Source organism: Geotrypetes seraphini, chromosome 4, assembly GCF_902459505.1.
Source record: "Geotrypetes seraphini chromosome 4, aGeoSer1.1, whole genome shotgun sequence".
Taxonomy (NCBI): domain Eukaryota; kingdom Metazoa; phylum Chordata; class Amphibia; order Gymnophiona; family Dermophiidae; genus Geotrypetes; species Geotrypetes seraphini.
Genome location: NC_047087.1, coordinates 282,368,429 through 282,394,906, shown reverse-complemented (window position 1 = coordinate 282,394,906; position 26,478 = coordinate 282,368,429). Strand labels below are relative to the sequence as shown.

General features: G+C 42.5%; 1 protein-coding gene across 5 annotated transcripts in view; it reads right to left on the bottom strand.

Annotated features, from left to right (window-relative positions):
• The window catches only part of CRTAC1 (cartilage acidic protein 1), a 631,767-nt gene that overhangs the window by 127,829 nt on the left and 477,460 nt on the right, over positions 1-26,478 (bottom strand). For all 5 annotated transcript variants that reach the window (XM_033942560.1, XM_033942561.1, XM_033942556.1 and 2 more), the window contains 3 exons: positions 11,835-11,980; positions 6,722-6,764; positions 2,705-2,848 (listed from right to left, as the gene is read on the bottom strand). In XM_033942560.1, coding sequence (XP_033798451.1) covers positions 2,705-2,848; positions 6,722-6,764; positions 11,835-11,980 — 333 coding nt within the window. The remainder of the gene's footprint in view (positions 1-2,704; positions 2,849-6,721; positions 6,765-11,834; positions 11,981-26,478) is intronic.

Here is a 26,478-nt window from a genome sequence, read left to right as displayed (position 1 = left end):
TCTGGCAGGGGGCAATAGTATGTACTTAAAGAATACTATATTTTACACATGTTCCTTTGCAATTTAAATGCAATGATTTATACAAGCAGTTGGTGTAAGTGATCATGTCTTAATTTTAGGCACATATTTGACACATTACTCTAGAATTATATAATGCATGTACATCTTTTCCTTTAAGGAATAGGCTCCAAGTAAACACATTATAGTAAACTTGTCCAACCTTTTTTTTTTAAATCGGGGACCACAATTCATACCATTTGGAAGGCCAAGACATATGTGTGAGCAGACTCATGCTCTCTCTTTCTGTCCCATGCCTCCCTCCTGTCTTCCCCTAGGGAGCACTGCCTCTATCTCTCTCCCCATTCCCATCCGGTATCTCCTCTGACTCTCCTCCTGTTCCCTTCACCATCCAGCATTGCCTTTTTCTCTGTCTTTCTACTCCTCTCATTGCACCATTCATAGTTTCATAGTTTATTTAAAATCTGATTACTCATCTATCCTGAATTCTAGGCGAAAATACAATAATAAAAAAGGGGGAATACAAAATTAAAACAGACATATACAAACTAAAGACAAAAAAGACAATTGACAAAAGGGAAGGAAGAGGAACTACAATAAAGTCTAGGAAAGATGACATTGATGTATCTCTCTTCCCCCATTCAGCACTGCCCATATTTCTCTCTTTCCTAAGCAGCATTTCCCCCTCTCTGCTGTCTCTCTCCCCCACCTCCTTATTCACTATTGCACGGTCTCTCTTTCTTTCTTCTAATCTAGCATTGCCCTGTTCTGTTTTTCTCTTTCTCCTTTCCCATCCAGCCTTGCCCTATTTCTGTTTTCCTTTCCACCCATCCTGTATTGCCCCATTTTGATCTTCCTTTCATCCATCCAGTCTTGCCCTGTTTGCCTCCCATCCCATCCACATCTAGGGTGCACAATTTTCCTCCCTTCCATTGCACCTCCTAATGAACAACCAAGGAACTAACACAGGACTTTGGCTCTATGAGTACTGCTACTGCGTGCTGCACCGGTTTCATCTCCTTTGACATAAAAGGAACCAGCACAGGCTTCAGAGAGTTGCGGTCTCCGCTCCTTCCTTGGTTGCTTATTAGCATGGAGCCAAGGGAGAAGAGGCAGCAGGTTGGGAAGGTTGGAGTTGGGGTTAGGGAGGCTTAACCTCCCCAAGTCTCTTATAAAGAGTGCCTGTGGGTTCCCTACTAGAGGCACAGCCAGCCCTCTGATTTAGGGGGGGGGGAGGGTCCCAGAGGTGGACTGGGGGGGATGACAACATATTTCATCCAACCCCCTTTGCATTAAAATTAGTACCTTTGCTGGCAGGGATGCCAAAGCCCCAACAGCCAAAGAAATTTCCTGCTGGGCTGCTCTCCTCCTCCTGGTGCTTCTGCAGTAATCCAGGACTCCTAGCATCAGCAGCACTAGGAAGAGGGGAGCAGCTCAGCAGGGAATTTCTTTGACTGAAGGAGCTTTGGCATCCTTGCCAGCCATTTAATGGGTTCAGTGCAGGTTTGGAGGGGACCTGAGCCCAAAGTTCCCTATGGCTATACCACTATAACAGTAACGCCAATGGCCGTTTCAAAATGAAACTCCATGCTTTCTTCTGCTCCTGACCCTCCCCCTCCCCAGCTTTTTATTTTTGTCTGCACTTGTCTCCCCATTTACCTTTTTCCCAGTATCTGACTGATTTTCTTTCTTTTTTTTCTCTCTCTTTCTATCTCCCCCATCCTTCATCAGTTTTCTCTCTCATATGTAACCCCCCCACTTTCTCCTTGTCTTGTTCCCCTTACCTTATTGCTTGCTTCCCTGCTGGGTTCTCTGCCTCCCTATCTGATGCTTCGATGGATCTTTCTTCCCATTCTTGATGCTTCAACGATCTTCCTTCCATGCTGCGAGTGGTCTGAGAAAGCCTCGTGAAGTCTGATGAGATTCCTGCTTCTCTGCCACTGCTGGTTTTCACCACAAAGTCAAGCCATGATTTGCCAGACATTAAAGTTGGTCTTGTGGAAACCAGTTTCAACTTCTGGCATCACCCAGCTCAAGCTCAGTCACGACAGAGAAGCAGGAATCTCATCTGAGGACTTCACAGGGCTTTCTCGGACCTTTCGCAGCAGGGACAGAGGATTGTTGAGGATTTCACAGAGCTTCTGCGGGCCAAGAAGCTGAGGTTGGTGAGCTAAGTTCTGGTCCGCAGGCAGTGGGCTGGTGAAGCTTGCATTATAGGCACTCCTTTAAAGAAAAGCCCTTGAAAACACTTAACATTTCTTATGAAATGAACAATAAAGGAGCCCTTGTAGGACAGTCAAATTAGTACTTGATGTTTATTTAAAAGAAATCAGTTTCAGAATTAACATATCCACAGCATAACAGTATTTTATTCATTCCATGGATAGATCCTATGTTAAACTGTGTTGCTTACAATAATGAAAGCGTAAGTTTTAGATTGGCAGGAAGGGAGATCTTATAGCCCAAAATGCTCCAGTTGCTGGTGCAGAATTACCCTCTTCTTTCTAACACAGTTCTATTATGACCTCCCTTTCCTTTGCTCTCCCAAATTAAGAAGGCAATTTATTCCTATGATTAAAAGGCATTATTTTAATTAATAATAGGATTACATTCATGATGTTTTATGTGTTATGGGATTAAATTCAGAAATCCTAGACTGAAAAAACAGTACTAGCCCTTAACTTACCCACACAAGCTGTGCCATCCTCATTGGGCTCAAAGCCACGGCTGCATTTCCGGTTTGGGCGACATTTATAACCACCGTATGTGTTGATACAAATAGGCTTGTCCCTTGGACATACAAATGGAAACTGGATGCACTCATCTGTGTCTGAAAGTCAAGAAATGGCAAGCGACTTAGAAACTATATACCAAAGCATGTTGTACAGGTCATTTAAATCACAGTCTCCTGATCCTCTGCAGGAGATATACTAGATAGTTGGGTTTTCAGACTTTTTCACAATGAATATGCATGAGATAGATTTGTATATATTTGGTCTCCAGTGTACCTGCACAAAAGCAGACAAGAAGAAAAATCAATGCCTTCGAGCTGTGGAGCTGAAGAAGACTTCTAAGAATCCCATGGACAGCTAGGATTACCAACAAAGATGTTCTTGATCACAAAAAACCAGAGTTGTCCCTGGAAGGCAAGATTACCAGACAGAAACTGACCTATTTTGGACATGTGATGAGGGTGAAGTCATTACAAAAGAAGGTGCTATGTGGAATAGTCAGTGGTAAAAGGAAGCAGGGGAGTCCAAAGGCCCGTTGGCTGGATACCATCAAGAATGACACGGGAATGAACATCAACCAATTAAAAGAAGACGTGAAAAACAAGGAAGCATGACGAGGACTGGCCTACAGAGTATCCAAGGGTCGGACACAACTGAATAGATAGTAATATACAAATCTGTCTTATGTACATTCATTGTGGCTATCTTGAAAACCAGTCCAGGACAAGATATTGATGATAACTCAATGGACTTTCTGTCATGATGGATTTATAAATCTACTAGTCTTTAAGCCTGTTACATTAACGGGTGCTAGAATAGATGTGTGTATCTGTATTTCTTTCTTTCTCTCTCCTTGGCCACTTTCTATCTGTCTTTCTTTCTGTCTCTCTCTCCTTGGCCGCTGTATGTCTGTCTGTCTTTTTTTGCTGTCTGTCTCCTTGGATGCTGTCTGTCTGTCTTTTTTCTGTGTGCGTCTCTCTCTCTCCTTGTCCGCTGTCTGATTTTTCTTTCTTTCAATCTCTCTTCTTGGCCCCCCTGTCCTTCTGTGTGTGTCTTTCACTCCCACCTACCTGTCTTTCAGTGTGTCAGTCTGTCAACGTCCCGTATGTTTGGTTTTTTTTTTTTTTTTTTTTTCAATCTCTCTCACTGTCAATTATGGTGCCCCATCCTACCTTATTTTTTTAATCACACGTTGTGTTGGGAAGGGCAACTGGCACACAGTAACTGCTGCTGGATTAGGTTAAACCGCCACTCGAAGTAAATCGTCGTGCATGCATGCGCCGAACGCACATGCGCCACATGCTTTACAATTTCTCTGCCAGCCACGGAGATACAGACGCACGGAGCCACGAAAATTGAAGTGCGCATGCGCGCTAAGGGTATTATTATATAGGATGCTGCACTCAGGATTCTAATATGAGGTTCTTTATTTGTTTTCTGTTGAGTTTTTTTGTTTTTACTTTTTAAAGGTTTTAATATTTCATAAAGAAATAGCCATAAGCTATTTTGCAAAGGTACATTTATCAGAACAGATTTGCCATCCCATTGTCTCATGGCCATATTGGAAACAATCAGACATACTACGACCAGAAATTCAAGTGGGAGTCAGTGGCCAAACAATTCAAGTGCTGCTCTTATGCAAATCAAAGTTATGTGGGCTGAACTGTGACAAAATTTACTATAAAGAAGGAATAAACTAACTCCCTTTATATACTAATAACTAAAATAATGTATCAACTAAGTGAATTTACACTCCGTTTGCTCTCAGTTTTTCTTGTTCTCATTACATGTCATTCACCAATTTCTGCTTGTCACCCACCAGGTATTATGGAGCAGTGATACATCCTCACAGGAGAGACCCCTTATGTTGGTATGAAAGAACCAAGGCTTATAGTACATAAGAGGAAACTGCTGCAATCCAGAATGGCGAAAAAAAATGCTAAAATCCTTATTGTTCTTTCAACCCACAAGCAAGGCAGTATTCACATTATTAAAGAACAGTTATTACCTTGGCTGTTGACCTATGGATCTGGGGACTTATTTTCCCTCGAGCTTCTGGACATACATCATATGTCACAGATATGTAATAATAATAATAATAACTTAATTTTTATATACTGCAATACCATAAACAGTTTAAAGTGGTTTACAGAGGAAGAGACTGGATACAGACAGCAATACTCCAAAAATCTTTCAAAATTACATTAACATGTTAAGATTAATCAAATTTATATGGAAGTATTTTAAAAATACATCAAGGCAGAAATGGAGAAATTTATCAAAGAGATAAGTTTTAATTGACTTCCTAAAAGTTTGATAAGAAAGTGCGTTTGAAATAAAGTTGGTTAAACATTTATTCCATTTGCCTGCTTGGAATGATAATGTTCTATCAAGGAATCTCTTGTAGATACAGCTCTTCGAGAATGGAAAAGTGAACAAGTAAGCACTACTTGTACAAGTTGTGCCTGGACATTCGAAATGATAAGATAGATAGATAGATTGGGGATGAACCTGAAGCAAAGGCAGACAAACTTAAAAATGACATACATACTTAGGAATCACAGCGTATGACCACACATAATCAGAAGATCCATCTGGTAAGGCCTGACCTGACCATTAAGCAGGCTAGGAGTCTATCTAGGATGCAACAGTATGAGGGTGGCATAGGGCCTTTTGGGTCTTGCCTCCTCCAAACTTCCTGTTTCAGAGAAATGGGATTTGTCAGACCTTGGGCATGTACAGGTGCTTAGGGCCCTGTGCTAATCTCAATAAGGCTTCTTTAAATAAGCTGATGGAGGACTTGATACCACCCTAGAAGGGGTAGAAAAGTAAAACCACTTAATGCATCGATGGGTAGGTATTGGGAAATAGAGTGATTAGAGAGACCATGTTAGGGGGATGATGAACAACTTTGGGAGAGAGATTGGGAAGAGAAGATGCTGAGTATCTAGAGAGAGGGAGGGAGGTAGCAGAGAGATACTGGACACCTTGCAGGGGGAAGGGAGGATACTGAACACCTCTAGGAAGAAGGGGAGGGAAATGCTGGACATGTTGTTGGTGGACTGAAGTAGAAAATGGGAGATGCTGGACACCTTGTTGGGGGGCTGAGGCAGGGAAGGGGAAATACTGAACATTTCAGGGAAGGAGAAAGGGAAGGGGAGATGCTTGGGGAAGAGATGTAAGGAAGCAGAGTGATGCTAGATATCTTGGGAGATACAGACCATATAATGGGGGAGGTAGGGAAGGGGACATGCTAGATACCATATTAAAGAAGGCAGTGTGGAAGAGTAGACTTTGAACACCCTATGGTAGGGGAGCAGAGAGATGCTTGACACTTTGATGCATGGCTTAGTTGGGGAAGGGGAGATACTAAACACTTTTGGGGAGGAGGTAGGGAAGGGAAGATATTGAACATGTTGGCACACCTGCAAATGTCAGGAATTCCTCAACAAGGGAAGTAGATACCTTTTTTTGGGGGTGTGTGAGTGTGAAATGCTGGATACCTTGCTGGAAGAAGGAGGCAGAGAAGAGGAGACACTGGTCTGTGGAAGAGTACAGAAGGGAAGAAGAGATAGAGGGAGAGCCTTATGCTGCTCTTTGGTGGGGGATGCATGGCTGAGGAGTCACCAGGGGTGTCTGATACCCTTGAACTGGCCCTGCATCACGTTTGCTCATTTTGCCCTCCCACTGCAACCTCCAGTTCAACCTCTTTTCTCCATTAATCCTCTGTATTGATACCCATGCTTTGTTTTTCATTTAAATAATCATCATTTATATGCACTACCTTTTTCATCAAAATATAGTCCCAGTGCATTTACAGATACAGTATAAAAGCACAGACATACGCACAGTCAATGCCAGAATAGAAAGTCAGATTGCCTCTGTTAGAAGGAACAATATTATTTATATTACATTTGTTTCAGTATAAGAGAGCAGTACTGAACTACTTTGGCATTGGTAGACCACCTCACCTGCACAGCGTCCATTTTCATTCAAGGAGAAACCTTGGCCACACTGCATACAAAGAGAAAGAGGGGGAGTTTGCACAGGCAGCACAAAAGAATTAGGTTCTTACCTCGATAATCTTTCTTGTAGATGTGTCTAGTAGTCCTGAGTGCTAGGGTTATGCATCTGAACCCTTAAGTTGCTTGCAGAATGCTGTCATCATAATTGAACTCTGCCTACCTTCCCAGGCAGCTGCTCCTGCCTCCTCAGTTTGTACAAAAGCAATAATGGAGCACTGTAATGACAGACATAACTTAAAGGAGGAAAATGGGGAAAAAAAATCCCCAACACTATAATTCTGTTCTGCTCTGTAAGTTTCAAGTTTCAAGTTTTATTAATTTTGATATACCAACCATCAAGTTAATATCTGGCCGGTTAACAGTATATTTAAAAGAAAGAGAAGCTAAAAGAAACTATAAAAAGGTATTGTGTATATACAAATAACATTACCAGACGAACTAGACAGTGAGGATAGAGGGGAAGGGAGGGTGAAGTTACATATTTGAGAAGAAAAATGGAGATAGTAGGGTTAGGATAAAACATAATGGAGAGGGACGCTTTAAAGAAAGCGGTTATTATTGATAAATAGAATTAAAAAAAAAAAAATAATAAAAAAAAAAAAAAAAGAAAAAAAAAAAAAGGAATGATGGCTCTAGGTGTTAGCGAAAGCATCACGAAATAAAAAAGTTTTTAAATCTGTCTTAAATTTGTCGAGTCGTGATTCGTCGCGGAGTAGCTGTGGCAGGGAATTCCAGAGGGTAGGGGCAGTTACTGCGAAATTTACTTTACGTGTATTATAGAAGTCTTTGATAGAGGGGATAAAAAGAAGTTTTTGATCAGTTGATCTCAAAGTGCGTGAGGAACAGTAGGGAATGAGAAGTTTATCAAGGAATGAGGGCAGATGAGAAAGTTTTATTTTAAAGGATAGTAAGATAATTTTAAAGGTGATGCGGTGTAACAAACATATCAATGAACATTATACCATCCAAGTAACTGATCAAAACAGATACCAAAACTGGCTGCTACATCTACTCTATAGAACCTGGTAAAGGCATGAAGAGTAGATCATGTAGCTCAGGGATCTCAAAGTCCCTTCTTGAGGGCCGCAATCCAGTCAGGTTTTCAGGATTTCCACAATGAATATGCATTGAAAGCCGTGCATGCACATAGATCTCATGCATATTCATTGGGGAAATCCTGAAAACCCAACTGGATTGTGGCCCTCAAGGAGGGACTTTGAGACCCCTGATGTAGCTGCTCTACAGATTTCCTCAGACAAAACCACTTGAGTCTCCACCAATGAGGTAGCAACTCCTGGTGGAGTGCGCATTCAATGCAATCAGTGGCTGCTTACCACAGCCCACAGAGGCAATGGCCATTTTAATCCATCTGGAAATCAAGCCTTAGATGCCAGCCTCCTTTTCTTAGCATGACTGGTCAGAACAAAAAGGTGATCCAATGCACAAAACTCATTGGTAACTTTGAGGTACTAGAGAAGCGCTCGCTTGGCATCCTGTAGGGTGAAAAGCGGGAAAACAGACTTCCTGATTGACATGGAAGGCAGAGACTATTTTCAGTAAGAAGAATGGAATCATGCATAAGGAAATTCCTGCTTCGGTAATCTTAATGAATGGTTCCCTAAAGGACAGAGCTTGTAACTTGGAGAAATGTCTTCCCGATGTAATCACCACCAGAAATATGTTTTTGACTGTAAAATCCAGAAGGGAAGCCTCCCCAAAGGGTTCATATGGTGTTCTACTGAGACCTTGCAATACAGTGTTAAGATTCTAGGATGGGAATGGGAGATACACCAGAGGGCACAACCGAAGAGCGACATCCGGGTGAAAGGCCAGAGAACCTCTTTACCCTTGAGCTTGGAAACAGGAAATGCCTGCTATCTGTACATTCTGTGATCTGACAGACAGACCCTTCTGAAGTCCCTTTTGCAAAAAGTCCAATACTACTGCACAAAGGGGGAGAGGACTATGCAGCCAGCCCACTATTAAGCCTAGCTAAGTCAGGATGGAGCCAAACAGCCTATGCTCAACTTCCTGATAAATCAGGGATGTGAGCAGCTATGCAGGAGATAGCCCCTGAGCTTCAAAAAAATACAAAAGCAAGCTGGCAAGCTAGGTTTCCCTGAGGACTGATCCTGCTAGTAGCAAACTTCCGCAACATGAGTCTGTGTCTTCTCCTAGGCAGAGGGCACCAAGCCTCCAACCAAACACTAAGAAAAAATACCCAAAAATAATAAAACCACAGAACAGACCTGAAACACTTCTGAGTAACTTGCTTGCAAAAAAAACAACCAAAAAACCTGAGGGCAGGAATAGCTGTCTGGGAAGGAGGCAGAGTTCAAAGATGATTGACAGCATTCTGCAAGCAACTTGTGGGTTCAACTGCATAACCCTAATGTTCAGGCCTACTAGACACATTGAACTAGAATATCCACTAAGTAATCTGTGCTGTAAGGATTATACCACTGATAGGTATTCTGATTCCTTCTGCAAGATGGATTAGATTTCAAATTCTAGACAGACTGACAGAGCAAGTGACAGTTCAGTGACATTTAATTAAATGTTCAGTTCACCCACATCTTATTCTGTTGCCCTTTAAAATCATGAGTTTCTTAAACCCTTACAACTATATACTATTTTGCACACAGACTTAAGTACAACTGTAGATAAACATGTGAGGGGCATTTTTGATAGGACGTCCAAGTCCAACTTTGGACATTTCCGCAAGCATTGGTTGGGAAAATGACAATTTTTGAAACTACAAGACATCTATCTTTTTTTTTTTTTAATGACTCATTTAGATATTTTGGTCCTTAGGATGTTTATCTTTTTTTGGCCATTTTTGAAATCAAAACATCCCAATGCAAAACCTCAAAAACAAGCCCATTTGGACGTGGGAGAGGCCAACATTTTCACTGACTGTCCACACAGACTTGCTAACAGAGCAGTGGGGCACCATAAGGGCACTGCTGTGAATTTCACATAAAGGATGGCAGGCACACATTTCGTCATGACCTCCTTATAGTGTATGGTGATCCCTCCAAAACTCCCCTAAAACATACTTTACCCACCTGTCTACCACCCTAATAGCCCTTATGGCTGCAGGTGTCACCTAAATGGTAATACACTAGGTTTTGGGTGAGTTTTGGTAGGCTCACATTTTCCACCATAAATGTAGTGGGTATGGTGGGATATGGGCCTGGATTCCCTCTCTATGTTTCACTATACCACCCACCCTGCTTGTTGATCTACTAGGATTTCCTATAATATCTGCAGCTGTCATAGAGGCTGGTGTGTACTGTTTCTTTCACATCGTTGGGAGCTGAGGGGGGAGGGGTGGGTCATGATTTCATGTATCCAGTGGTGAGTTTGATTATCTTTTTGACCCTTATGTGCTTTTAAAAAGGTCTAACTCTTAACTTCTAGATGACATCTGGACATCTTCAAAAAGTTTTCATTATCTCTGCAAAACATCTAAGTCTTAAGACTGTCCTAATCACGCCCAAAATATGCCTCTAACACACCCCTTAAGATTTAGACTTACTGGAGGGACAATTACCTGCAAGCCATCTAAAAAGTCAGTTTCGAAAATTGGTACTTGGACATTTTGGTGAGAAAAACTTCCATGTGCCACTTTGTCTTTTTTTTTTTTTTTTTTATGCCTTTCTGTTTCAAAAATGAGCCCCATAGGATGTAAGCAATGGATGCAAGCTGCAAGGTCAACATTTTTACCAGTATGGAGAACCCTATCTGGTGGCAGACAAAGTTTTTCTTAAGCCATCTGAATCTATGCACAAAATAAAATGCTGAAATCAGCTTTTTTTTTTTTTTTTGCTTTATTTCATTTCCAGATAGTGCACACATGTATAGTATAAACTGAAGAAAAGTGGGTATTTGAGGAATTATGACCACTGCTCTATCTATCTGTTACGGAGGTGTTCTCTTTATATAAAACTACCAGTCAACACCAATGGAAAGAACCTCAAAAATGTTGAAAACAATTTAATAAACAGGTTCTACACACAACTGTACATTAATTAAACAAGAGGAAAAGACCTCAGAAGCCTGCACCACGTAGAATATGAGTTAATACTGAATGCAGTGAGTACTACTTCGATTAAGTTTTGTTAACAACTGTGTTTTTGGATGTATTTAAATGTTTGAAATACATTTTTTGCTATTTATCTCTTCTGTTTTGCAGTTGTTCAAAAAGTCCCCCGACGAAGCCAAATATTTTGGCGAAATGGGTCCCGTCGGGCTCTTATCTACATTTGAGATAAGTGCATTCCTTTTTGCTGATTATTATTATTAAAGTGTCTAAATACCACTAATATTAAATTTTTCAATCAGCCACAAGAGGTTTTTGTAGACCGATGATAGAGAACCTGTCCTGCCATTAACCACATTGTGAATTTCATACTCTACGTAGATTGTTCTCTTTATATATAAACAAGTTGGAAAAGTAGATGTACTACTGTGTCTCCAACAAACAAGGCTACTTTTACCAATGGGCAACTGTCCTGGTCCCAGCTTAGCAAGTGGCCTATAAGTAAAAGCAGCCCTGAGCACAGGGCCCACTCCAGCCCAACAATTCCTTCTTTCCCTTTCCCTCCTCTGAAGCAGCTGCTTCCCAGAGATAGAAAAGCAGTATAAAGGCACAGAGTCACTTTTAGTCCTTGTCACTCATGGCTCCTATGGTCCCGCTCCTTCTGCTATTGCTCCTGTTTATGGGGCAGGCCTAGCAGAGCCAATGGGTTACCAGATTTTCTGAAACTAAAATCCAAACCCATGGCCCTACCTCAGGCCCGCCCGTTCTGCCCGTTCACTGCCCAGTTCCACCCGAGTCACGACCCGTTCTGTCAACCCCAGCCACACCCCCTCAACCTGTTCACTTTTGTCGGGAGGGCATCTGCGCATGCACAGGTGTGATGTAATGACATCACACGCATGTAGGTGATATCACCACATTGCATCGGCACATGCGCAGATGCTGTCCCGATGCCACTCCTAGCTGGAAGCTTTTCAAAACCCGGACAAAGCCCCCCCACCCACACCCACACACCTCAATTTCCAAAGATTGAATCCGGCCATTTTCATCCTTTGGGTAGTGAATTTCCAGAACAGAGTTCATCTCACTTTTGGCAATACCACGGCTCAGAAACCTGCCATCTGGCCAAGTCACCTCTATGCTGCTGGCTTCATCTTTTCCTGTTTAGGATGAGCAAAGAAAGGGAAAGGGAGCCAATCAAAATCAGCATCCAAAGAAGGGGTTATTTTGAGATGCCTGTAGCATGCAGTTCAGCCTACTTGAGTGTCTTCATAGTCGTGAAAGTTTCAAGTTTATTTAAAAATTTCATTCAATCGCAATCTCACATTTCAAAGCTATTTACAAGTATAAAATCAGGATATCAATAAAGCATAGTGTAAATTAGACTCTGACAATACACGACAAACATAGGGCAGGCAGGTTGAACTCCAATGTATTAAAGAAAAGGAGAAACAAGCAGAGCTGGAACATTAGGGTAGGGAATTGTTACCCATTCATTTTCTTTTATAAGATTACTGATGAAAGCTGAGCACAGAGGAATCTGAAGAACCGAATTTTAGGATTCAAAGGCGTCTTTGCAGAACTAGCTTTTTAAAAGTCCTTTGAACCTATTAAGTGATTTTTCTGCCCTAATTGAATTCCATATTTGTCACAACCTACAGCGATTCTAGTTTTCTCCAAGAGGAGAAAAGCTGCTACAACTCAACCTGAACAACTGATCTATACGAGGGTGGGTGTGCTGAAAAGTTCTCAGCCCAACTAAGAATGGAATGACGTGGAGCCATGAAGCTTACAGGTTATAGCAAAGTGGAAATGTCCAATCAGATTGGTGCACAAAAAAGTGTCTTTCAACTCATCTGATAAATCCAATGGTCTTTATTAATCCAAAATAGCTCATACATCCAAAGCAACTCAACGACTCGACATGATCATGTCTCGGCCACCCGGCCTGCATCAGGAGTCTTAGGAGTCTTTGGGTATCAAATAGTCTCAAATGGTCTAAAGCAAAACGAACAAACCGTTGCTCTGAATCTGTAACACCACAAAATAACGCAGCCTTGCAGTGAAGGAAAAAGACTCTGACGTCTGGCCACTGAAACACTGCTCCGCTGCTGCAATCGCCTTTGAATCACTCAAAAATGGCTGCCTTTTCAAGCTCCTTTTAACCTTTTCAGGACCATAAGGATCGTAGGCCAATTTTTGTGGTTTTGACGACATTTTTATGGTAAAAAGGGCTTGCAGATGCCAAAAAATTGATTTTTTTTTTGTGAAATATCATTATTTTTATTTAAAAAATCACACTTCTGGCTTATGGACAGTGTGGCAAGTGAATCTTCTCGTCAATCTGGCAACGACGCTAATGAATGAATGTCGGAACCAGTTTGTTTACATAAAGGCAGTATCATATGGAATCCGTACATATCAAATTTAGAACTGTAGACTATCCCAATCAAAATTTATAGGATTTTAAAGTTATGGGACAAATATGTCCCTTGGTCCTGAAAGGGTTAAGGTTTGGAAATAGAAAATAGTCGGATGGAACAAGATCTGGTGAGTAGAGTGGATGGTCTATCAACGGAAACCCCAACGGCGTTAAAACAGCCATCGTTTTGCCAGCCTTGTGAGCAGGTGCATTGTCTTGAAAAAGAGGACTCCTTTCCACAGCGTCCCTCTCCTTTGTTCTTTCAATGCCTCCTTTAATCAGCACAGCAAGTTAAAGTTTTATTTTATTTATTTATTTTTCTATACCGTTCTCCCCAGTGAGCTCAGAACGGTTTATATGAATTTATCTCTGTCTGTCCTGGTGGGCTCACAGTCTACCTCATGTACCTGGGGAAGGGGGGGGAATTAAGTGACTTGCCCAGGGTCACACATTCTGCATTAACTGTTTGGCCCATTGGAAGATAGTTATTACAACACCTTCCTGGTCTCAAAACACTGCGGCCACGACTTTTCCTGCTGACATTTGGGTCTTAAATTTCCTTGGCCTTGAAGAGTACAAAAAAAGAGGCAAGAGAGATGTCAATACCAACCAACAGGTACATTTATTCAAAGCAACTAAAATAAACCATTAAGAGTCCTTGATCTCAAAAAGATCAAATGAGATCCCAAAAGTGGAATCCTAGGAAAGTCTGTTAGTTGGTATTGACATCCCTCTTGCCTCTTTTTTTGTACTCTTCTATTTCCGAGGCTAGCCCTCTTCTGTTGTCGTTCTTGGCCTTGAAGAACCTGAGTGCTGCCACTGCATGGACTGCTGTTTTGTCTCAGCATCATAGTGGTGTAACCATGTTTCATCAACAGTAACTAGTCGTCACAAAAAGTTGGCATCGGCTTACTGAAAATGCTGCAAAATCAACTTGAAAGTGTCCGCTTGACGTCATTTCTCATCAGCATTCAAACATTTAAGCACCCACTTGGCTGAAAGCTTCTTCCTATCCAGCTGCTTGTGGATTATAAACCCAACATGTTCCCTGGATATCTGTAGTGTATCAGCAAATTGTTTTAGACAATAGTTGCCGATCTGCCAAAATCAGGTCATGGACATGGTCAACAATTTCAGGAGTTGACACTGTTTGAGGCCTCCCAGACATAGTAACATCACATAGTAGATGACAGCAGATAAAGACCCGAATGGTCCATCCAGTCTGCCCAAATTTTTTAATTTTTTTCTTAGCTATTTCTGGGCAAGAATCCAAAGCTCTACCCAGTAATGTGCTTGGGTTTCAACTGCCGAAATCTCCGTTAAAACCTACTCCAGCCCATCTACACCCTCCCAGCCACTGAAGCTCTCCCCAGCCCATCCCCCACCAAATGGCCATACAGAGACACAGACCGTGCAAGTCTGCCCAGTACTGGCCTTAGTTCAATATTTAATATTATTTTCTGATTCTAGATCCTCTGTGTTCATCCCACGCTTCTTTGAACTCAGTCACCGTTTTACTCTCCACCACCTCTCTCGGGAGCGCATTCCAGGCATCCACCACCCTCTCCATAAAGAAGAATTTCCTAACATTGCCTTTGAATCTACCACCCCTCAAGCTCAAATTATGTCCTCTGGTTTTACCATTTTCCTTTCTCTGGAAAAGATTTTGTTCTACGTTAATACCCTTCAAGTATTTGAACGTCTGAATCATATCTCCCCTGTCCCTCCTTTCCTCTAGGGTATACATATTCAGGGCTTCCAATCTCTCCTCATACGTCTTCTGGTGCAAGCCTCCTATCATTTTCGTCGCCCTCCTCTGGACCGCTTCAACTTCGGTCTCAAAATCTCCCCACTGAAAGTTTGCAAAACACTTTATTATGGAGTATGATGGGCATTTGTCCCTCAATGTTTGCATCATACATTCATGAATTTCCTTTGGAGTTTTTTTCTGCAGGAATAGGAACTTCATGACGGCTCTGAGTCCCACCCTTGAAAATTCTACATTTTTCATTGACACGGTTCAATCAAGGATCTGAAACAACGTAGCATTACAATTCTGCAAATTGACATTTTTCAAAATAAAATAACACTCTTTTTAGCTTCAGTAGCAAAATAATGCTTAGAATTTAGGAAGTTGGTTGGACTGAGAACTTTTCAGCACCCCCTCGTATTCTGCTAGCATTGCCTTCTCATTCTTTACATTCAGATAAAGAAACCCTAGCTTAGCACTCATTTGAAGAGCAAAGTTAGGGTTACCAGATTTCTTCTTGACATAAAGAGGACACATGGCCCCACCCATTTCACCTCCAACCATGCCCCATTCTGCCCAGCCCCGCCCTGTCCCACCCCATTCTGCTCCCACACAAATCTTGTCTCTTCTTCCCCGAGTCCGGGCCTCATCTGGATGGCCTCCAAGCATGGGTGGATGGGATGCAATGACATCACATGCACGCGTTTGATGTCACTGCATTGCATCTGCGCCTGCTTGGCGGCCCTCCAGATGCAGACTGAGCTCCGAGCCTTCCAAAACCCGGACAAACTGCCTGGTTTTGAAAAACTGTCCAGGCACTCTGACAGTCCTCTATAAAGAGGACGTGTCTGGGTTTTCCCGGACATCTGGTAACCCCAAAGAGGATTTTAGTCATGAGTTTCCCACATATGGTAAATATGTAACAACATTGGGGTAATTGTATAAAGTGGACACTAAGATTTATGCATCACACTTGTAAATATTTAGCACTACCATATACATGCATATATAATAATAATAATAATAACAGCTTATATACCACAATACCGTGAAGTTCTATGCGGTTTACAAAGATTAAGCAAAGGTACAAATTGATTGACTTTAAGAGGGGAGGAAGAAAGAGGGTTAATAGGACAGGAAATCCATTTTTGAGGAGAGAGTGATCAATAGAACAAGTTATTATATGTCAGATATGCACCTACATGCTATTCTATAACTATGCACATATCTTCGATAGCACCTAATTCGGGGTGAGTGCCTACATGGGCAAAGCCTGGATAGATTGTGGATTGGGGGGGTGCACAGTTACACATGTAACTTATAAAATACTATACCGTATATTACATGGCTATCACTTCAAGTTCCAAGCTTATTTAAAATTTTTTATACCACCTAATCAGACTTCTAGGCGTTTTACAATAATAATAAAAAACATATATTGACTATAATACAAACTTAAAATTACTAGACATCTTTAGGGGTAGTTAATACATCCACGGACGCTTTAACCAGGGACAAACAGGAACAGAAGATAAAAAGGTAAGAACTACAATATTCTAGAGAAAGAGAAAACAATTAAGGAAGGCACACTGGGAAGGGTTGCTGTGGAGGAAGGCGGCGTGTTTTCGCCCTTACAAGGACAGTTAGGTTTCAAAGGCATTGAGAAATAAAAAACATAAAACATAAGCGCATCCATCTCTCTCCTGTTTTCCTAGTCTATAAATGAAAGTAGGCACCTGCTTTTCTGCATAGAATAGGCTCCTATCAGGTGTTCTCTGGGTGTTACTGCCTGTACATAATTTCCCAGTTACAGGATCACCCTAATCTTCAAAGAGTTTTTATAAAATATATGGAATTAGAAATAAGTAAAGCCGGTTTCTTTGAGGCCTACTAAACCAATGAATGGGGTTTACCCCTCTACTCGCACAACCATTTGGAAACCATGCCCTACATCAGGCATTGTGCAGCTACAAGTATTTTTTGTAACAATGCATATGTAGATCCCTTTCCCCCCCACACACCAAATCAACCCCAAATTAATCCCTTCTATCAAATCAACATCTGCAGCTTCTCCATCTCTCTCCTTATACTCCTCCTCCCCCCACCCCGGGAACTCCGTTCATTGAGTAAATCTGGAAACAAACTCTAATCATTTCAAATCTAACCTTAAATGCTCTCTCTTTACGGATGTTTTGAGATTTAGATAGACCTAAGTCTTCCCCATCTCCATATTGTTCTTCTCATTACCTTCTGAATTTTTTATTTTACAATTTGTAACCCTCCTCTTTTTCCTCCTGTGTCATGTCTTGACAATTTTCATTTGTGTGTCCTTTCCCTTGTTTTTAATTATCCTTGTTTGTTTTTAAAAAAATTGTTTTTATAATGTAAACCACTTTGGTACTAAAGCGGTATATCAAACCATAATAAACTTGAAACTTATCTGTACCCTTTTCCTCTACTGCCAACTCCAGACCCCATCCCTTCTATCTTGCCTGGAACAGACTGCCTGAGTCCATCTCTGGCAGTATTAAAATCTAGGCTAAAAGCCTACTTTTTCAAGGCTACTTTTAACTCCTAACTCCCACTCACTTGTAGAGTATCCTTGTCTGAACCCCCTGTTTTAATTATATTGTAAGCGGTGGCATAGTGAGGGTAGGAGGCCCCCCCCACCTTCCGCACTCTCCTCTCCACCCCCTTTCTTCCACGCCCCCTGCTGCTTCCACGTTCCCCCACACCATAATTGCTCCCTCCCTTCCCCCATACCTCTTTAAATCTTCACCAGTGCAAGCAGCTTCTTGGTCTGCTCGTGCCAGCATTGGCTTTCCCTCTGATGTCACTTCCTGGTCCCGTGACCAGCAAGTGATTTCAGAGGGGAGTCAGGCCTGCACGAGCAGCAGTGAAGATTTAAAGAAGTACCGGGGGAAGGGAGGGTACGAGTGTGGCATGGGGGGAAGGGCGGAAAGATGCTGGCGCCCCCACCAAGACAGTACCTGGGACGTTCCACCCCCACCTTACTACGCCACTGATTGTAAGCTCTATTGATTACGTAATAGTGGATATTTAGACTGTCCACTTGGATGAATTCTAATCTAATCTAATCTGAATTTCTATATCACACTTATCCAGTACAAGTTCAAGGCATCGATGAGTATAAGATACTTTGTTGCAGGTAGATAAGGCGATGGGAAGGAAAGGTTACATTAGCACAGAGGGTTGGGATAAATGGTAGCAGGGGGATGGCAATTGTAGATTCACAAATGGAATAAGGGGAATGTAGAGATAAAGTCAAATTGGGTAAAAAAAATGTTGACGATTCTTAGCTTGGTGGGTAGGCTGAGTTACTGAGTTTTTTTTAGGTCAATCAAGTTTTATTGAAAAGTCAAACAAACAAACACAGTACACATAATGAAAGGGACAACAGGTCCCATAACAACGGTTCACTACCATTTTACAGAACAGACGTACAGCAATACCATACAATAATACAATACACTACAAAACCATGCACAAAATAACAATTGATATTTCAATACCCTGAAAGATTGCTCCGCCAAGTGGCATTCATATTGGGTGACCTGAGTCAAGGTGTTCCACCAGTGATGGACAGAGACCGGGGCATCAACTTTCCAGTGGAGCACCACCCCCCTTGTGGCAATAGCCATACAGATGTCAAAAAATTGAGCCTGTACTCTAGCAAGGGGCGGAAGAAGGCTCAAGGAGCGAAATATCACATGAGAATACTGTAGAGGCATCACCACTGGCAGCATAGAACAAATAATGCCCAAAACCTCAGTCCAAAATGGTGCAACCATGCAACAGTCATACAACAGATGCTGAAAAGTACCAGTATGGGAGTGACATCTCCAACACAGCATCGAGTCCGAAGATCGAACTCGCTGTTGCTTGACTGGAGTCCAAAGCACCTTATGAGCAACGAAATAAAGGGATTGAAGAATTAAAGCAGACTGTAGAGGTCGAATGACAGAACCTCAAAAGTACTGCCATTGCTTGTCAGAGAGGGACAGGGAGCACTCCTGGGCCCAGATGAGCTGGATTGGGAGTCCAGCAGCACATTTCTGAGTTACTGAGTTTTAAGGGATTTATCAAACAAGTTGGTTTCCAAAAACTTGCAGGCAAAATTACAATAATATGCAACTATGACCAAGTGTGAATATGACTAGCAATGCTATATATCTAGGCCTTCCTGAGTCCTGAATTCTTTCTTTACAAATTGTTCAAACTCTGCTGCTCACCTGTTATTAGGGATTTCAAAGTTTGAGCATATTTCTCCTCATCTCATCAAATTGCATTCCAATTTGTTTCCAATTGTCTTTAGATTCAAGTTTAAAATTTTGTCATTGGTTCATTGGATACTTCATCAAATTTTCCCTTACTATCTGAAGATACAGGTGCATGTTTATCAGCCTACTCATTATTGTTTTACCTATGGTTCTTGCTCTGCGGACTTTTTGTTTTAAGGACACTTGGAGAAGTGCTATTTCTGTTGTGAATGGACCCAACTACCTCTAGCTCTCAGAATGCAGATGAGTACCTCCTTGGGATCTTGCCAGGTACTTGTGACCTAGGTAGACCACTGTTGGAAACAGGATACTGGGCTTGATGACCCTCCAGTCTGTTCCAGTATAGCAATGCATGGTCTATGTGAGCCAAGTACAGTATAGGATAATCAAGCCACTGTGACATCACTGATGAGTTTGGCTCTTAGGACTGGTGGAATAAGGCATTGTGACATCACAATCTCAACTCTGGAATGTTGCTACTCTTTGGGTTTCTGCCTGGTATTTGTGACCTAGGTAGGCTACTGTTGAAAACAGGATACTGGGCTTGATGGCCTTTTGGTCTGTTCCAGTATGGCAACTCTTATGTTTTAATCTTCAAGAAAGTCTTAAAAAGCCATTTGTTTAAAAAGGCAAATGGAGTTTTGCTTGAATAGAGAAACTCGTTTTACTCTTAGCTAACATGGTCTGGATTACCTCTCTCTGCAAGAGCCTGCTAGAGAGAGAGAGAAACCATTCCCCTTAGTCACTGGAAGTTCTCCTTTCACTAACATCTCCAAAAACACCCATCCCAGCTTGTCAAATTTCCTAGCATCCGTTTGAACCTGCAACCAACTGGGCCCCTGTAACATAAAGCTTTGACCTCTTTGCAGCTCCTGAGCCTTTAATGGACGAGAGCAGTGTCCTCCTTCTCTGAAGCATTGCTGGATCCATGACTAAAAAAAGACAAAACAGAAATGCCTAGTGAAGAAACAGTATTGAATTCTGGGGAAAATGTAGACCCCAGACCTAGGGAGCCTCCTGTCCCAGTTGCCCCCACTGGTACTTTCTAGAGCAGTGGTTCCCAACCTTGTCCTGGAGGACCACCAGCCAGTCAGGTTTTCAGAATAACCCTAATGAATATGCATGAGGCAGATTTGCATGACTTTCATTCTCCATTATATGCAGATCTCTCCCACCATGCATATTCATTAGGGCTATCCCAAAAACCCGACTGGCTGGTAATCCTCCAGGACAGAGTTGGGAACCATTGTTCTAGAGCAGTGGTTCCCAACCCAGTCCTGGAGGACCACCAGGCCAGTCGGATTTTCAGGATAGCCCTAATGAATATGCATAGAGCAGATTTGCATGCCTCGCACCTCCATTATTTGCAGATCTCTCTCATGCATATTCATTATGGCTATCCTGAAAACCTGACTGGCCTGGTGATCCTCCAGGACAGGGTTGGGAACCACTGTTCTAGAGAACAATACAAAACAAACCCTCCCCTGCCCTATTCAAGAAGACATCCATTATCACGTTGCCCCTAGCAACACGGGCCCCCCTGCAACAAAATAGTGGCACGTCCTCCATCAGCTCTTTTCGATGTCAGCTCCATGTGAAACAAAATGCTGCAGAAGGTGTAAAGCTCGGTGCACACCGCCAGCGTTTCTGTCACTGGCCTCTCACACAAGGCAGAAACAAAACATTGACCCTGATGGTTCCACAGAAGAAGAAATCTAGAAGAAGCCCAAAGACTGTGGAGAATTGATATTCAAGATGAAGACTTTATTAAAAAAATGCAACTTTGTAATCCACATAAAAACAACAAGGACCCAAACCTCTGGGAGATGCGGACCCAACACTGTCTGTGTTTCGACAATACTGTCTTCCTCAGGGGTCCCTATGGATTCTATGTAGAAACATGTGGATTATAAACAAGTCCAAAAAGTGTGATGCAACAAATTGCAAGGCGCCGTGAGGTAACTCACACAAGGCTGCAACTGCCTTAATTGCTTACAGTGCAAATTTGGCACTTTACAAACCAGAGACATTGTTTAAAAAATTTTTTTTTTTAAACACAGAGCTCACCTCCCAGGCTCACCTCCCAGTCGCTCAAGGCTCCTAGACAGCACTAAAAAAGGACCGAGGCACAAAAGGACTCCAGAAACAAAAAAGAACCCCTTAGGGCCAAGGAACCAGGAGGTATAGGGAGGGACCTAGCCACCAAAGTTTGACATCCTTAGGATACAAAGTGATCCCCATGGTCCAATTTGGCAAATACATTCTTAAATGCCACACAGGAGATCTCTCCTGCGGTTGGGCTGAACAACCTACCGGCAAATGCTCCTCTCCCTGGGCAGCCTTCCTGCCTCTAGAGATGCACAGAATCAAATCCCCTTTCCTTCAGCACTTTCTGCCTCTCAGTGTCTTGTTGAGAGAAAATTGAAAGCACAGCTTCCATTGTATGCAACTACATCTCATACATATTCATTAGGGATATACTGAAAATTGGATTGGTTTGCAGCCTTGCCCCCCTCGCTGGATTGCAGTTTGCCCCCCACCCTAGAAAATATATAACAAATTCACTTACCATTATACGAAATTACAGCACAGAAAGAAGAAACCAATTTGAAACTAAATCTGAAATCTATACAAAGCACACTAGATCTTCACTCTTTAATAACATTTCATTCTAGGAATTTATTGTGAAAGGGTGATGAAAGAAACTCTCCACTTACCCAATTTTGTCTATGGACCAAAGCATGAAAACAAGTCATTTGAATTCTGAACATGAGCTGCATTATTTGAATTATAGATAAAGTGATGAATCTCTGATCCATAAGCCATCAGTACATGGAGATACAAATACTAGCCTGTATCTCAAACTTCAACTATAATCCATTTATCTACCAGCAAACAGGGATGGTGGTCAATTATCATAAACCTTTTTGAGGCCTGTCGGTTTTCTTCTGCTCCTCTGGTCTTCCAGTTCCAGCTCAATCAGACCCAACTTCTATTGGGTTACAAGGCCACAAACCTTTTGTAACTACCAATGGATTTGTCTCCACCATCTAGCCCAGCCACTGCAGTGATCATCTTTGGTTAGGGGCTGCAAATTATCTCCTTGCAGAATGCAGTATTCTTGCACTGTCAGTCTGGCCATTAGGTATCACTATTTTGCAATACAAGCTGTAATATCTTTCCTCTAAGAGTGATGAACCCCTCCTACCACAGTATCCCTAGCTGGTCAGACTGTAGATTGTTTCCTGAAGAGTCAGATCCAGAACTACTGCTTGGTAGAGCAAAAAAACAAAAAAATTATCCACTGGTCTGGTGGCAGCTACTTCAGTTTCTTGAATCACAGACTGCAATTCAATAAACCCCAGTCGTGGCAAGTGCTTAGAATGTGAGGTCTGTTGGGCATTTTCATGGAGTCCCATGCATAGTTTGGTGAATTTATGCTAATTGTGCAAAAATGTCTTTTCCAGAAAATGTTCATGAAACATGATTTCATGTTTCTAAGACTAAGCAATACTCTACATTCCTCGTTTACAATGCTTCTATAAAATGGTGTGTATCATTTTTAGTGCACAAATATAAAAAGGGAGGAGCATGAGTGGATCATGGGTGTTCCTAAAAGTTAGGCGCACTGTTAAAGGATACGTCTGATCCACGCACAGCTTAGGCGCAGGTATTTAGGCCTGGTTTTCATTGGCCTAAATGGATGCGCCTAAATGTTAGTCAAGTGTAAGGACACTAAGCCTTTTAAAGAATCGCTCTAAGCGCCGTTCTGTTGGGCACTGATTTTTTAGGCGCCTTGTATAGAATTTGGTGCTCAGGGCCAAATTCTGTAAAGTGTGTCTAACTTTGGGCGTGGCTTGGGCGTCCTCATCTACATCGAAGCCTCTCCCATGCCACGCCTATATGGTTGGGTGCAGTTTTTCCCGAAGGGCACCCACAGAATTGAGGAAGCGTCTCGGAACTCGCGTCCACATCCTTTGTGCGTCCAAATACCAATTATCGCTTGCTAAGACCCTTATATTGCTCATTAACCACTTATTTTGGAGGCCTAAGTCCCGTTTAACTTTAGGCGGGATTTAGGCGCGCTTAGGCATCCTTTATAGAATCAGGCCCTCAGTGCATAATTAAGCTCTAAAATTCAGTGTTAGAGGATGTGGTAAAAGCAGTTAGCATAGTTAACCAGCAATGCCAGCTACTTGTCTGCATGCTTTACAAGTTGCGCAAAATTCTGCGATATGTCTTTTGTATGGGTTATCAAAAACTGACCATGTGTCTTCCTATATGATTTCTGTGTACTGGTTACCAATAGAATATTGAGTGAAATCTAAACTATTTATGCTGGTTTACTTGATCTGAATATCTGAAGGCTTACGTGCCTTCACAGACATAGCATTCGGCTACCACAAATGGACTTGTGCCTTGTAGCCGACAAATGCATTTGCAGTCTGTAAGGGAGAGTTCTGTTCACGTGCAGGTCCCTTAGAATGGAATAAACTCCCTGTAACCATTTGACATCAGAATAATTGCATGCATTTAAGATGTTAAAATGATATCTATTCTATTTGATAACTGCAGCCCATTGATGCTTCAGCAAGAGAGAATTATACGGGGACAAATTTCTCTCTGTCCCAGCGGGAACTCATTTTCCCACCTCATTCCGACGAGTTCTTTTCCTGTCCCTGCCCCATTCCTGCAAGCTCTGTCCTCATCTGCACAAGCCTCAAACACTTTAAAATCATAAGTAGCAACACTCTAGAGCAGTGATTCCCAACCCTGTCCTGGAGGAACACCAGGATAATCGGGTTTTCAGGCTAGCCCTAATGAATATGCATGAGAGAGATTTGCATATGATGGAAGTGATAGGCATGCAAATTTTCTTCATGCATATTCATTAGGGCTAGCCTGAAAACCCAATTGGCCTGGTGTTCCTCCAGGACAGGGTTGGGAACCACTGCTCTAGAGCACAGTTCTTCAACCGCCGGTCCGAGGACCGGTGGCGGTCCGCAGAAAATTCCTGCAGGTCTGCGCAGGACCAGCGAGATCAACATCTTCAATTTCTTGCCGGTCCGCGCAAGACCCGCAAGATCGAGGAGCTGTAGTTGCGCAGGGCCGGAGAGATAATGGGGAGCCTCAGACTGTGCTTTCTCCCCTCCCAGCGGCTCTCCTTACAAGCGCAGTGTTTCAGGAAGGAAGCCTTGGAGCTTTTGCTGAGTCGGGCCGCCTCTGATGATGCAACTTCCGCTTTCCTCAGAGGCAGTGCGACCCAACAAAGGACCCGAGGCGACCTTACTGAATCGCAGCGCTGGCAAGTAAGGAGAGTTGCTGGGAGGGGAGAAAGCTGCTGGGCATGGTGAAAAAAAAAGGGACAGCTGCTACTGGACCTGGAGAGGGAGAAGGAGAGATGCTGCTGGGAGGGGAGGAGGGAAAGGAGTCTGGGAAGCTGCTGGGCAAGGGGAAAAAGGGACAGCAGCTACTGGACCTGGAAAGGGAGAAGGAGAGATGCTGTTGGGAGGGGAGGAGGGAAAGGAGTCTGGGAAGCTGCTGGGCAAGGGGAAAAAGGGACAGCTGCTACTGCACCTGGAGAGGGAGAAGGAGAGATGCTGCTGGGAGGGGAGGAGGGAAAGGAGTCTGGGAAGCTGCTGGGCAAGGGGAAAAAAGGGACAGCTGCTACTGGACCTGGAGGAAGGGAGAAGGAGAGATGCTGCTGGGAGGGGAGGAGGGAAAGGAAAGGGAAGAGAGTTACTGCTGGACAGGGGGAGGAGGGAAGGGGGAAGAAAAAAGGAAGGAAACGGCTTGCAGGGAGATTAGAGGAGGGGAAGGTGAGAGACAGGAATGAGATGGGAAGGGGGGTCAGCAGAGAAATTGAGAGGGACAAAGATGCTAGATCTGATGTCGGAGAGAAAAAAATGAAGAGAGCAGTGAAGCTGGAATGAATCGTGTAAAAAGGAGAGAGAGGCATAGGCTGGATAGAAAGGGGAGGGGGGCATAGAAAGAAGACAAATACCATATGGAAGAGGGAGAGGTCAGACAGTAGATGGAAGGGACAGATGCTGGATTGAAGAAACAGAGAGAGCAGACGCTGGAAGGAAGAGAGTGAAAAGAAGATGAAAGCAGAAACCAGAGACAACAAAAGGTAGAAACAAATAATTTTATTTCTATTTTGTGATTAGAATATATCAGATTTGAAATATATATCCTGCTAGAGCTGGTGTTAGACATAACTGGGGACTGCATAGTCCAGGCAGTGGCTTAAGGCTCTCTCTGACCAGGGGGGCAGTTGCCCTAGTTGCACTCCCCTAACCCTATTCCTGCTATGTGTGACTGCGGTATTCTGTTAGAATGATATTTCTGTCTAGCATTCTGTAATAATTTGGCTTATTCAGTTTTCTTGATAGTAGAGGGGATATATGTGAAGGGAAGGGGAGACAGGGGTTTTGTTGATCCTTGCTCTGTATTATTTGTATTTATAAAATGACAATTGTACAGAATATTGTTTCTTTTTATACTTTAATAAAATACATTCAGTATAAAATCATAACTGAGGCTTTTGCGGATGGGATCAGATGGTTTGCGAGGACCGAGTTCGCGGAGACAGGGTGGAAACGCGGTTTTTAAATTTCAGTCCTAGTAGTTTGCCGGTCCACAAAATAATTTTTTTTTCCCCGCCGGTCCATAGATGTAAAAAGGTTGAAGAACACTGCTCTAGAGCTCAGATTGTGATGTCCTAATGCCTCATTCCACCACTCCCTAAGCTTTGTCCTCATCTGCACAAGCCTCACACACTTTAAAATCAGAGCTTGCAGGATAGGGACAGTGAAAAATTCGTTGGGACGGAGAAATTGAGTTCCTGCAGGAATGGGGAAAAATGTGTCCCCATGCCATTCTCTATTCAGCACTTGAACTTCTTGATATTTTGCTGATTTGTAAATCATGTTTGTGTATATTTTTTTTTTATTATATATGTATATCGTTTATTATCCGCCTTGGGTTTTAAAAAATATGGATAAATTCATGGAGGAAAAATCCATAAACCAATATTAAAGGATATTTTGGAGAAAGACACAGCATATGCCTGGGCTAAAGAACCATGGAATTTTGATGCTCATTGGGATCCTGCCAGGTACTTGCGGCCTGGATTGGCACTGTTGGAAACAGGATTCTGGGCGCGATAGACCTTTGGTCTCA